Source organism: Labrus bergylta, chromosome 20 (assembly GCF_963930695.1).
Source record: "Labrus bergylta chromosome 20, fLabBer1.1, whole genome shotgun sequence".
NCBI lineage: Eukaryota > Metazoa > Chordata > Actinopteri > Labriformes > Labridae > Labrus > Labrus bergylta.
In genome coordinates this window covers 18,802,777-18,816,652 of record NC_089214.1, presented here as the reverse complement: position 1 = coordinate 18,816,652, position 13,876 = coordinate 18,802,777, and the positions used below count along the sequence as shown (strand labels likewise).

Below are 13,876 nucleotides of genomic sequence, written 5' to 3'. Positions count from 1 at the left end.
TAAATGATGATCTTCATTCTGCAGCTAATTTATTCATTTAACAATTTCCCTCCAGAAGTTACAGCAGAAGGCTCTGCAGCAACCTAAGCAGAAGAAATCCAAGTCGGCTGAATTTCTGATGGGTGAGTCCTGCTTGATGAGTTATTGCTCATAATTTGTGTAAGGATTAATTAACTAATTACAGACAAATGGCTTTGGGCTAAATTTTGCTCTTGCTTGTCAGGGCGCAATTTGTAATTATTTTAATCATTTCTTCTTCTTCTCGTTTTTTTTTTTCTCTCCTCCTTTGCAAGATTCTGATTTAATTTTAACCTAATTGTGTTTTAGTGTCATTCGAGGAGGATGCGCTTGAACATGTTGGTGCAGAAAAATCACCAACAGGAAAAATTTGTAGTCATTAGATACGCTTGGATTTTTGATGATTCACTTTGACCTAACTGTTGTATCACCCCTTCATGCCAGTGTTTTTATTTTTATTTATGTTTCTGCTTATTCTTGTCAGGGGGAGAGGAGAGAACGGCTGTGGTGGGCATAGACAACCCAGCCTTCGATGGAGGAGGAAGCGCGGAGCTTTCCGTTTCTTCGCTTTGGCTGGGGAGAGAAATTCGAGGTGACAGGCCAGATAGCACCCTTGCAGCTCACCCAAAAAAAATGGAGCTGCAAGCCCCTGCCAAAGAAAGAGGTGAAGCTTCATTTTTCATTAGCCTCAAATTTGTTGACAGTAGATGTGTTCCTGATCTAACCTTTCTCTCACTCCCTCTTCATTTTTCTCTCTTCTCGTTCGAGGGGCCCCTGGTCCCTGCATTCCAAAGCAAGCGTGTCCTAACAAGCAACCCTCGTATAACTTCTTCCTCCGCTGGAGAACGCTCTAGTTGTGGGTGTTCTATCTCTATCTAGAAGTACCCTCGACACAATCAGCCTTGACTCCCACTCTCGGCTACATGCCTTGTGGTGGGCTGGAGTCATAGGAGAGTGCATTTACATACGCTACTACGCTACCAAGCCGATCCGCTGTCTGTGTGGTGTACTCGCTACGCCCCCGAAACACGGCTTAAGGCCAATCAGGCATACGAATATGCCCCCTTATAATTCAGTATGTCAGGGAGAACTCTTGAGGAATGGGATGGTAAATTAGGATGCGTTCAAGGTTGCGAGCGTGCCAGTTTTCTCAGGGATGAGTCACATGTTAGATTCTTGATTTAATGTGGTTTATTTTGCTATTGCTGTGCTGGCTTGTAATTATTATCAATTATTGTCATGATGTTTTAAGAACGAGGGATTAGGCTTCACCATTGTGTGGGGAACTGGCCGGCATATAAATAAAATATACATTCATTAAAGTCAGACCATAAACATTTGCGACTAAATCTGAAGTTATTAATAAAATAAAACCCATCGGCTTAAGATGACAGTCCTTTTAAAATGTGTTGTCAGGGAATCAACAGTTGCACAAGTCTTCACCTTTTTTGATTTCTTTTACAGACATATCACTTTATTCATGTGAAAAACAATGAAGACGGGTTTGCTGTCCTAAACTCAAATGGCAAAAAATTGACCTCAGTCATCTGTTGCTGTTTGTTCCCTTTTTTTTCTTGATCATGTCAGAGATCTACAACCAATACCATGAAGTTTCCTCTCTTTAGGAAGACATGTATGAAAAAAAACCCTCTGGAATAGTAAATCAACTGCAGGGAAAATATGCTTGGCTTTAATATGATTAAATCATTACAGGGACTCAGTAGTCATTTCAAAATATAAAGAATTAGATTTAACCTGCATATGAAGTTGAGTTGAAAGGTATCACAATGTTGTCTTAAATCAGATAACATGTTAAAAGAATTATATAAAAATGTGTAAAACAATTTGATGGATAACAATTTCAGTGCTTTATTCTTAAAGCTTCTTATTCTTTAAAAACATAAAACACAAAGAAACAAAAGATGAAGGAGACAATCATGACATCCCATCATTTTACACACTGAAGCCACTATAAATTATCCTTCTGAGCAAAAATCCAATTCATAAAAGATTGTTGTTTAAAAAAGTTAAGTTAACACGTCTTACTATAAACTGTTTCTTACAACGTTACTTTGTTGGAGGGGATTTTCATTTAGTTTAACAATATAAAAAGCTTATTTTTTTTCCCCACATATGATGGCATGTTGAAGAACAGAGACGAGTTCACTTTGAGATTTAACTTTGTTCTTTTTTCTCCTCTATTAATTGAAAATGCTAATTAGGCCACATGCCATACCCTTAAAGCATACAGAATGAACTTAACCATAGGGTAGTTTATTGATACTGAACTGCTAAGCAGCATGTAAAAACTTCTGCATCAACAAAGTTACTTTGAGTGGGCTTTTCCTTTAACATGCCTGTGCTACTGTACGTCCATGTTCACATTTTGAACACAGTCAAGTCTCAAAAGGAATATTGGAAACATATCTCATGCTAGGTGTTTATAGGTTATTCATTATTTTCTTTGTGGTAACTGCACTGAATATGTTGTTTAAATAATCTGCTAATCCAAGCATGAAGTATAACCAACATGTTAAAATAAGGAAGTGTGTTCATTGAAAGATCTCCCAGGTAGATTGGAACTTTGTGACTCTTCTATTTCTTCTTTTTCTATATCAGAATCTCTGAATGGACAGAAGTGGTAGTTACTGATATCGTGTGTGTAGTAGGAACAGAGGATTGAAACTTTCATTAGAGAGACATGAACTGGAGGACTGTCAGACTATTTAGGTAAATCACAGATATGACTCAAAGAGTGTCTACCATTATGCAAATGTGTGTTTGAAAAAAGGGTTTCATAACCCCAGAGTTATTTGCAAAGAAATGTTCAAACCCTCTGTTAATGATATAAGGGGGAGTTAGCATGTGAATTTCACAGTCAATTTATGGCCACAATTGAGGAATCAACCGGCTGCTGCTTGTTTAATAAGTGTTTCAGCCTGACTCGTTCATTGAGTTTGAAAACGTCTGATTTTTTTATATGACAAGGAAATAATCACAGTGAGTGTTTTCTGGTTGTGGCCGACACTACCACTGGTGCTCAAATGCAAACACACTTACTCAAATTCTAATTCGGCCAAGCAGTGATAACCTCGAACTTCTACAAAGATAATCCTTGTGTAAAATATATTACATCATTTAATATAGCATGTATTTTTCAGCCCACAACCCGAGAAATACAACTAAAGCAATTTAGATTGGAGTGAAATATTCAAGGCCTGTAATGAGAATGATTTGAGGTTAAGAAAGCGGCGTGGTGGGGTGTACCCTTAATAGAAAGGCCCTGGAGCCATTGGATTCCCATAAACTCTGTGGAGCAGACTTGATACCCATAGGTCAGTGATTGCTAATAAGAAGTCAATGAGACATGGGCTCAGGTTATTTTCCTTTGGATCTACTCCTCAAAACTTGCCCGGTCCTCTAGGCCGCTGACCTCGGAGTATTTATAAGGTATTGTCTTTGAAATTCCAGGTACTTTTGGGCTTGTAGACTTTCTCATTAGTTCCTTTTGAACACAGCAAACATATGGCAGTCGTATTTAAGAGATTGCCTGCCATGACCTTTCGCGGCATGCTAATTAGGCCCCAGAGCACCGCAGGCCGTGGAGAAGCACACTGAGAAAGCCAGCAGTCTCTTTCCCACTTCACTCTTTCTGCCTCTGTACCCCTGTCTCATCTTGGCTCTGCCTTATCTGGTAGCAGCCGCTGCCCCTGCCCTTCCACAGTGTGGGTTTCAAAAATTAACATTTCGCTTCATGTGCTTCTAATAACCACTAACCTGAACCTGTACAACTCCCCTCTTCCCTTCCCCGCCATCCCCCTTGCCAACTCCTAATGTCTCTTTCCCTCATTCTCTCGCCTCTCGCACTTTCGACAGGAAATAATCACACCCAAAATTACTTTGACCCGTTGTCGGCAGAGCAGACGGACCCAAGGCATCACAGGATGACTGGGGTCAGCGCCGAAGATGAGCTTGAATTAAGTATGCCATTCTCTGTCATAATGGTTCTCCTCGGTTCATTAAAGTGAGGTCACTGGTGGCAGGCCGCCATTTGTGACGGCAGGACAGTCTATGTAAATACACTAAATGATGGCATCACTAGATTGGCCATCCAACTCACTGTCATTGACGAAGGTCACGTATCATTGGTCAGTTTTCATTCCACTGTGGCGTTTTCTTTCCCCTGTCAAATGACAAACGCAGAGTCACATCAATAGTTTGCAGCCCCCTCTAAAAGTAGGCCTATTAAAAGCAAGCTCTGGGGAGCCAAGTAATATGCATGTTATAATGAAACATGGTTATTAATGGAGAAGCCATTTCACCTGTATCTTTTGGATATCACTGCCGTGTAATATCAAAGGATTCACCAAACCAAATCTCATCACATGATGACAGGCCGGCTAACAGGCATGTTAATGCTCCTTTTTCATTACCCCTCTGCATACATTTGATTTTCAGGCCTCTGCAGCCACAGCTAATATCTCTGATGTGCACGTGAAGATGTGGTTTAGATTGACTTTTTTGATAAGTGGAAAGTAATTTTGAAGCACGCAGAATGCCTGTAATTCTTCAGCACCGTTCAAGGTGTACTCATTTTATAATTGTTTGGACTTGTTTAGCAATGTTGGATGCTGATGAAAACCGGCTGTATCAAAGAATGGCTGCACTGCTGGATGAGGATGATACCTTCATAAATATACCCGGTATGTAACTCAATATTCTTTACTCCTGGGTAGTATTATATGAAAGCAGTAGGTGTGTTGGCCAATATCAAAATAGAAAGATAAACATTTTCAGAGCTTTAAATTAAAATCCTTAAGAATTACAATTTGGGACATGTAATGTTCATTTAACTACTTTACAGCTGTCATGTACTGATCATATTTTCTTTCGCGATAATAAATGTTCATAGACTAAGAAAACATTTCTAATTAAACATAACATTCTCAGAATGATGGTGTTAAGCTCTATTGTGTTCAGTCTGTATTAAAACTTAAGAACAACTTAAATATGGCTTCAGTAGATTCCGTCTGTAGGGACCCGGTTTGGAAATTGGAGGGTTGCCGGTTCAAGTCTCTTAGTATAGAAGTTAGTCTGGTACCCGGAGAGGTGCCAGGTCACTTTGCGTACTGCCTAGGTGCCCTTGAGCAAGGCATCGAACCCCTAACAGCTCTGGTGTGCTCCCTGTCTAGCAGTCCCACTCTGACATCTCTCCATTAATGCATGTCCACAGGTCCTGTTTGTTTGTCAGTAGCATGTCTCTCAATAACAAAGTGTAAACCAGATTTTACCCTTGGAGATTAAAAATTATATCAATTGAAAAAAAAGAAAAAAAATACAAATCAATTATTTTATAAATATTCATACTAAATTATCAATAGAAACTTTTAACATTCCAACAACATTCTTGTGAACACAGTATTTTTATGTTGTTTACTGGTCTGGCACTTTTTGGGTACTGTAGCTTTAAGAAAAGCTTTGTGGAATCATAAAACACCCAGACAAATATAAGACCCTGCATTTTCCACCAGCACTAAGAGCAGCACTTACACAGAACAAAGAATAAGACAAGAAACAGACCCTCACTAGTAGTCACTGCTTTCCAAGCACAGCCATTGTCTCACAGTAGGCGTGCCTTTTCTCATTAGCTCAGTTTCATTTAAATATGTAGCCAACCAGGCAGCATTGAGGTGCTTTAAGCTCAGCATTGTTCTGGCTGAAGACAGTCGCACCAGATCCTGTTGACATGACGCACACTCCCTTGTAATTCCAGCGCACAAGTGATGGGTTTAGGCCCGCTTCAACACGGTAGAATTTTCCCGGCTTGTATTATTTGCCATTGTCTCGGATTTAGCTGTACCACCGAGATTAGCAGCCCCATCCATTGTCTTGGAATGTTCATGAAATCCTACAGAAGAAGTAAAGAGGATCTTGGATTAGCAGTTCCTCCATGCAATAGGCTGAGACACAAGGAAGGAAAGAGAGAGAGGAGGAGAGAGAGAGAGCTCGTACTTGTGTACTGATGGTGTCCAACTGCGTCGACTGCCAGTAAGCACTTCACCAGGCTACAATAGACTTCAAGACAATCACCTTATGCTGTTGTGCGAATGCCTCCCACCGGTGTATGCCGCAAGTCTTCTTTGCAGCTGCAGAACCGGCTCAGGGTATGTCACAGTGGATCCTGACATTTTGTGACTGCTTCTCAGGCTTTTGTCTGGGCTTTTACAACCTGCCACAAAGCCCCATACACACTTCACAAGAAAGAGAATGAGACAAAGTATTAATGAAATGGACAGTGGCCAATGCTGTAGACATTTTTTACTCAGAAAACATTCCTGGAGAAATCCCTATTTCTCTGTCTAAGATCTTCACTTCCCTTTTTATCTCGATAAATTTGTTTGCTTTGGCTCGGAGTTGAAAGAAATAGAAACTGGCATTCTATACATTCTAGTTCTCAGTGAGGCGTTAGGCATTGATATGAGCGTCTATGTGAAAAGCATTAGGCAGCGATAACAGCTTTGGCTGTTGTACATGTTGGACTGCACACGTTGAAAAACACAGATGCTCAAAGAATACCTCGTGCTTTCTACCAATGAGGCGATGCAGAAAAGACACACAGCAAGCAGGTTAGCTGCTGCACATGATGTGTCTTTGCTTTAAAAAAAAAAGAAAAAGAAACCAGTTCACATATAGGAGAAAAATGTGGTGCTATTTACAATTCCTTGTGTATGATGTGAGTAAAAACACAACAATGCACATGCAGATATCGTAAAGCCACAGACATTTAAAAACACTAAAGAAAGACATAATATCTTGCTTTTATTTTCTTGCATGGAAAAAGATGACATATCAGTTCTGGTCAGCTCGACATTTTGCACATCATTTGAATTTTTTCTAAAGTTGAAAAACTCATTCTATTTACATTATTTTAAAACGTCATGCCTTTTGCCTTTCTAATGACTAAAAGGGAAGTGTTGGGATATTTCTGTAGCTTGAATATACATACACTGTATAATATATATATATATATATATATACACACTGTGAGCAAATTGGGTTGAAAAAGGTTGTGTGATAATCAGTCCTTTTTGATTCCTATTAAGAACTAAGGGTATAAGTAAACATGATTTGACAATATCAGTATTCTAGGAACAAAATAGGCTGAAAGAGTAACTGTGGATAGAATAATATGTTTTGTGAATGATTACAATGAGTGTATCATTGTCCACCTGCAAATAAATCTTTGTATACATGTATGCGTTTCTTCATAGTAAGAATGTGCATCCATGTGTGTGTGTGTGTGTGTGTGTGTGTGTGTGTGTGTGTGTGTGTGTGCGCCTGTGCCTGTGCATGCCCACTGATGCATATCTCTCCAGGTACGCTGCTAGCCTCCAGGGATGAGGAGGTGTTGGAGGTGAAGGCGGGTGATCCGGTGCTTCAGCGGCGACTGCTGCTCCACAGCGGTGGTGATGCCTCGGGCTCCCGGCCCTCCCAGGCCCACACCATTGCCAAAACCCAGGCTGGGGCCGGTGCTGGGCTGGGAGGAGAGGCTGGACTCGAAGCAGGGAGGATGGTAATGGGCAGAGAGAGCACTGTAAAAAGTAATGCTATGCTTTTGACTTTGTTTATAGAATTATTTTTTACATGTGGAGAGGCAATATGATACATTGTGTATTATAACATTATTATTATGACATTTCTAAATTGTACCTCTGCACTAACATGATTTAAAAGCTTTCAGGAACCAGAAGAAGCTCATGCATTGGCTCAATTTTTATTTTATGTCGAAAAAAAAAATCTGAATCATCCTGTAAAAAAAAAGAATCATTATTTGAGAAGTTGCAGACTTGAATTACATCTTTATATGTATCTAGAAAATATTGAATCCCACATATTATAGGTGATAGGACACGCACACAAGAATTAATATATAATAATAAAAACATATTTGGTCATATAAAACGATATGATTTGTGCTCAACTGTATTATTTCTTGCAGTGAGGACAGCTAAGGAGGCGATCCCCCGCTACGCCCAGCAGCTGAGGGAGCGCGTGCGGCCTGACATGATCACGCTTGGCAGCCTTTCACTGCAGCAGGTCAGGTCTACAAAGAGGAATATCTGTGTCATCATCCCATATTCACCAGCACATCAGCCATGTCCATTATGCTGTGGCTTAGGCTAATGGACATAGAGTGTGTGCATGTGTGCGTGTACGTCTGTCTGTTTTGTCCGTTCACATCCCTATGTGTGCATGTGTGTACTAAACACATCTTATCCCCTCTTCTTTCCACATTCGCTTGTTTGCTCCACTTTTTTGTCCCCACCCTTGCTCCTAAGCTACCTTTTATAAAAGTTCTGCATTTAACGTTTCGTGAAGAATGTTTGAATCTCGGCTGAACGCAGTCATGAGAAATTGCTTTTTGTAGAACATGCATTCAAGGTTAGATAACTCATTCATCCATGGCCCAGAATAAGAACATGAATTTGAACTGCATAATCTATGCTTCATATGATATCCTCACACAATAACGTATTTGCGGAGACAGTTTTGCTGTGTCTTTGAACTTTGTCGTGCATTATTATGCATATTTGTTCCTGACAGAAGCTACGTTTTCTTGGTTCTTTACCCGTCTTAAGGTCTTTTCAGGAAAAAAAATAGAGCGTGACCACCTTTTTATTTTCCAACTAGGGAGCAGGGAGATTGTGAACTAGCGTTAAGATCTAAAGCTTCTTTCAGAACAAATGTTTGTGCTCCATAAATTAGAAAAGCGACGAGAGACTGCAAGAACATGGGGTTTCTTTTGTGTATGCAAATCGAGACTGCAAAGAAACGCGAACATATACAAACAGAATACAGAACTTCTATCCACTGTATTTTTAGTTCTAATCTCACTTGAAAAGAGACTACAAGTCAAATTATGTGAATAGAAAGTCAGTGTAATAGGGGAAAAAAAGGCTCAACAATGTCTTAACATGACTTGGAAGCGACAGCAACAGTTGACTCATCCTGCCTTACTCCATAATCAGTGGAATCAACTGTGTACTGTATCAGTATTGGGATCAGTGTTATCTTATTCTGCTATAATATGTATGCGCTCTCCTACTGTTTCCACACCCACCTCCCATTGAAAGCACATTATCCACCAGAGATTTCACATCTATTTTAAAAATAATAGCGTTTTTCTTCTTTCTCTATTCTGCTGTACAAAGCCTCTACAGGGCGAGACGCTGTCACTTAGCAGTGTCAATGCGTCTGAATGGGGAGTGTGAATGTGCTGACTGAATGTAAAACCGGCAGAAATACTCATCAAACGCTACATGTCTTTAGGGCCTGGCTCAGTATCGATTGCCTGCAGATTGCATTACAGTTGCTCCTTGTGCTTAATTCTGCCATTATGGTGCACTGCACTGTTTCACAAAGCTGCATCCAAAGAAAGTGTGCAAGTGTGTTTACACATTTCAGCACGCGGCTCAGCAGGGACCCCTGAAGAGGAGTGAGTGGGCAAAGAGGAAGAAGAGGCTAATGCACTTCTTAACTGGGAATGTAAAGGTAAAGACCTGTACAGTATGTAAAGTGAATGAAGGATGTATTGCTTTTTGAGTTGCAGTGAAACATGTTTTGAAGCTGTGTGCTGTTTATAGTTTCATCCGATCATTATCTGTCTTATTACTTATTTGTACAACAAAAAGTTTCTAAAAGTTCATTTTTAAAGCAATTCCCTGAGAGAAATCATTTCAGAGAATTATCGCGACCAATTAAGGTCAGAGATTTATGCATTCATTTTCTTATCGCATCAATCGCATGCTATTTTATTATAGTCACAGTGATTGAAAAGTATGACCCTGCTGCCCCTTTGAATGTCTCATTTCACTTCAGCAAACCGTCACATCAAATAGTCCACTTTTCTATCGTCCTCTTTAGCTGTTTTTATTTACTTTTCCATCTGTAATGATTTATTCTCTCCGTGGTTAAGCTAATGTCATAACCTTCAATCTACCTTCATAGTACCTTAAACAGGAAGCACACTTTCAGTGTAAATATGAACAAAAATCTAAATAAAAGCTTGAACATTTAAAAAAAAAAAAAAAAAAAAAGTAAAATAATGGAATTTCTTACATGCGATCAAAAAAATAAGAAGTTAAATTATTGATGACCGTTAACATCTTAACAGTGTTTGTTAACATTTCCTCTCTATTATTTCATAGGAGCCTCATTCAGGACGAGACTGTGACGTGGGGGCTCCACAGCCCAGGCTGAACAATCTGCTTCAGTAAGTCCAGCCCATTTCAGATTTCTCTCCGTATGTAAAATTGATGTCATACGACTGTAATCATTAATTGTGTAAAAAAGCATTTGTAGTCTCAGTGACATCCGATATGGCATGTAATTCATATGTCCTCTGCTTGGCTTCTCCTGTCGACGGGCATGGCATTGTGGGTAGTATGGCTGCAGGGCACAGAAATCTGTCCATGTCATTGGGCTCGGAGGCGCATCAATTCTTGGTCCATCCACTTTAGTCAGAGATCACACATCAAATCTGGTAGGGAGAGCCCCGCGGGCAGTCAGCTTAGCATGTTTAAGTTTTTAGTAATTATGGGCTACCATACCGGCTGACATGATAAAATCAAGACACTACTTCACACATAAGCCTCTTCTGTTGTGTTTGGTTGTTTTATGGGTGGGTGGTTGTCGGACACCAGCTCTGTCAGATGAATGTGGTTCGGAGTTTAGCAAGCTGACCTCCTCTCGACAGCCTTGAACTCTGTAAATTCCTTCTGATATCAATGGTGGGTGGCTATTAGACATGGGAGACTTTCTATGCATCACCTAGGGCTACATCTGCCTGAAATTTAATGAGAAATGATTTCACTTTTTCTCTCCCTGCGCCTATAAAAGAAAAAAAAAATAAGGAGGAGAGACGCGGAGCTGACTTGTGGTTTTTGTAACAAATGTGTAATTCATTTGTTTCCACTGTTTCTGATTTAATGGAGGTCGAGTAATTGCATTAGGAAGCACATTGTGCCTTGTTGTGAACTGATGAAAGCACATGTAATACTTTTGATAGGCGAACAGAGAGGAGGGAAAAGGGAGAGAATGGGAAGAAAGACCCAGTGCTTGCCTTTGATGCCGAGCATTTATTTGCTGAATTATCCTCCCTTTTACAAGCATCTTATCCCCAGTCACAGGCAGGCCAGGGCCCCTGTGATATTGCTTTATTTTGAGGAATTAAGAGAGGTGGCGAGGAGACAGAGCGAAGCAACCGCTTATTACATTACCACTGATAAGATTGAAAGGCCTAGAAAGGCAAAGAGAGAGAAAGAAAGAGAGAGAGGGACCCCGGTGGAAAGTGTTTTGTTGTGCTGTTATTAGATTGAGCTGCTGTTGGCTACAGAACAACAAAGAGTCCAAAATGCAGGTGGCTGTAAACAGGGTTAACTTCATGTGTCTGCGTGACTTGTATGTGTGTGTGTTTGCTCTTGTAGCAGCCAAACCATTGAAAGCCCGTCACTCAGAGCGCTGGGGGAAGGCCAAGAGGAAGCGATAGCCAAATACGGGCAGATGACAGAGCTCCAAGAGTCCTCCTCCTCAGCATCACGGCCCCTGTGGCAGGTAGGATCTGTTACACACTGTGAGTGAAGAGTAAGACTCACACATTTTTAATGAAACAGAAAGTACACAAACAGGAAGTGACTCTCCTCTTAATGTCTGTGAAGATATTGATCCCAAAGTGTTTACAAATCATCAAATAGGCAGGGTTGTTTGTTCAAAACAGTGAAATGATGTAATTATGTGCAATCCTGTGATGAATGGGACCTGTTGGAGAAAGGCAAAATCATATCCCTTATTTTCTAGTTTCAAATTCCTTTACTCCTTTCTTTACACCAATGGGGACTGTATGTGCACATGCCGACAAAAGGCACACACATTCAATCAAAGGCACTATAGAAAGAAGGCTTCCATATACAGAATTATAAGTATCCTGCCACATTATTTTTGTACAGTATAAAAAGAACCTTCTCCCTGCTTTGTGTGGATGCTGTCTGTGGTTTTAGGAATCTAAGTAGGAGGGAAAAGGGAGTCTTTGGAGATGAAAAAAGATGAACATAGGAAGAGGAGAGAAAAGGGAACCAAGTGGGAAAAGGAGAAGGAAGCTGCAGCTTTAGCGGTAGCATCACCAGCTGTGGGAGGAGTGTGCTGTTGTGTTGCATCTGGGGATGAGGCTGCCATGCCACCATGCTGGCTTAAAGATGTAATGAATCTTCAGTCGGGGGCTTTCCTTCCAGGGTGACAACTGGCTTTGAGGAAGGTTGTAAATGCAGGGGAGATTGTGGTATAATTCCTCAGACTGGCGTTTGTGCCCCCCAGTCACCATTCGATTATCTCCCAAATTGCTGTGTTTCACTGAGATAAAGATTTTTTATGGCTTGCTGACTTGAAACAACCGGCACAGGCAGAATAGGGGGCAAAAAAGGGAGAGGGAAAAAAGAGAAAGAGAGAGAGAGAGAGAAAGCAATGGCCAAACCTGCCACGCATAGTAATTTCCTTTGGTAAATGACAAAATCTTTGTTTATATGACATTTCCCTAAAATTACTGCAGCGAGATGAATCTGAAATATAAAATGTCACATTTGGCATGCAAAACTATGAAAATATATTTCTGTGCAAAATTCATGGAGGCATTTAATTTAGAACGTGTTTAATAACTAAGGCAGCCTGCATCAGTAATCCTGCCCGGAGGTCCCAAAAAGATTGTCATATTTATTCTCTGCTTTCTTCACCCCCCTCCTTCATTCCGAAGCCAAAAAATTTTAAGGGTAAATGTTCATTGTTAATTAAGATTTACTAATTAAAATGAAAATAATTAACGAGAAAGCTTAATCTCTGAATATTAGCCCATACTTAGAAAGAAAGGAAGTTTTTGTATGTGGCATTTCCTGTCTCTATTAAGAGTGCATTTTGTGTGATCAGTCAATACGTGGAAAGCCTTGAAAAGATATTTCTGCAAAAGGACGGATGCTTGCCAGCAAAACGGAGGAAGATCCCTCGCTAGAGCCTTTGATCTCATCTGTAGGAGTGCTGTAATGTTATGGCACTTTAGGCACAACTCAGGCTTGGGGCAAACAAACCACCTCTGATATGGAAAATTGGCTCACTCCACCTTTTACCGTCACCTTGCTGTCTTGACTGTCTGTTACAACACCTGTGCATGCATGTGGGCCAGATAATACAATACCACTTAAAAATACACATTGTGCAAATTGGACACCAATGTGATGTTATTGTTTTTTTTTGTTTCTGTGCCCCTTTTTTTTTATCCTTTCACCTCCTCCTCTTCCTTTCCAGACTGCATGTATACATCTCTTTCCAAAGTGGGGGTTTGGAGGCCTCGATCACCTCCTCCCAAATGTGTGATGTGTGGGCTAAACCGCTTTGCCACCAATTATACTAATTTCACTTCTGCCTAAATTGTTTTTGTTGTTTTGGTATGCAAAGATGCTCACAGTGGGGAGATTGAGGGGCATTACTGCAGGGCTCAGCACACACCTTCCCCCCTCACAGTCTGGCAGAGCAGTGGGCACCAACAGCCGCTGCTAGTTGAATGATTATGTGATGTATGTCTGTAAGAGGAGCAGGAATAGTCCAATTGTGTTTGGTGACAACACTTTGCACAGTATACTGTAAAACAGATAGTGGATACAGTGTATGGTTGTGCACATGTAGCCTGTGAGTGCTAATATGTCATTGATTGGATGGAGGGCTTTAATTGCCAGACACTCAAAATTTGCCCGAGGGAAAACACAATGGGATGGGATAGGATAGGATGGGATGGGATAGGATAGAATAGCATAGGAGG

The 13,876-nt window shown here is 40.5% G+C and overlaps 1 protein-coding gene across 1 annotated transcript in view; it reads left to right on the top strand.

Moving 5' to 3' along the window:
• Positions 1–441: 441 nt before the first annotated feature.
• The window catches only part of ofcc1 (orofacial cleft 1 candidate 1), a gene marked incomplete at its 5' end in the record, with an annotated part of 75,715 nt that continues 62,280 nt past the window's right edge, over positions 442–13,876 (top strand). Inside the window, 8 exons of the mRNA XM_065949163.1 lie at positions 442–682; positions 3,895–3,999; positions 4,638–4,721; positions 7,395–7,619; positions 8,018–8,115; positions 9,484–9,570; positions 10,227–10,291; positions 11,505–11,631. Of these exons, the coding sequence (XP_065805235.1) occupies positions 442–682; positions 3,895–3,999; positions 4,638–4,721; positions 7,395–7,619; positions 8,018–8,115; positions 9,484–9,570; positions 10,227–10,291; positions 11,505–11,631 (1,032 nt within the window). The remainder of the gene's footprint in view (positions 683–3,894; positions 4,000–4,637; positions 4,722–7,394; positions 7,620–8,017; positions 8,116–9,483; positions 9,571–10,226; positions 10,292–11,504; positions 11,632–13,876) is intronic.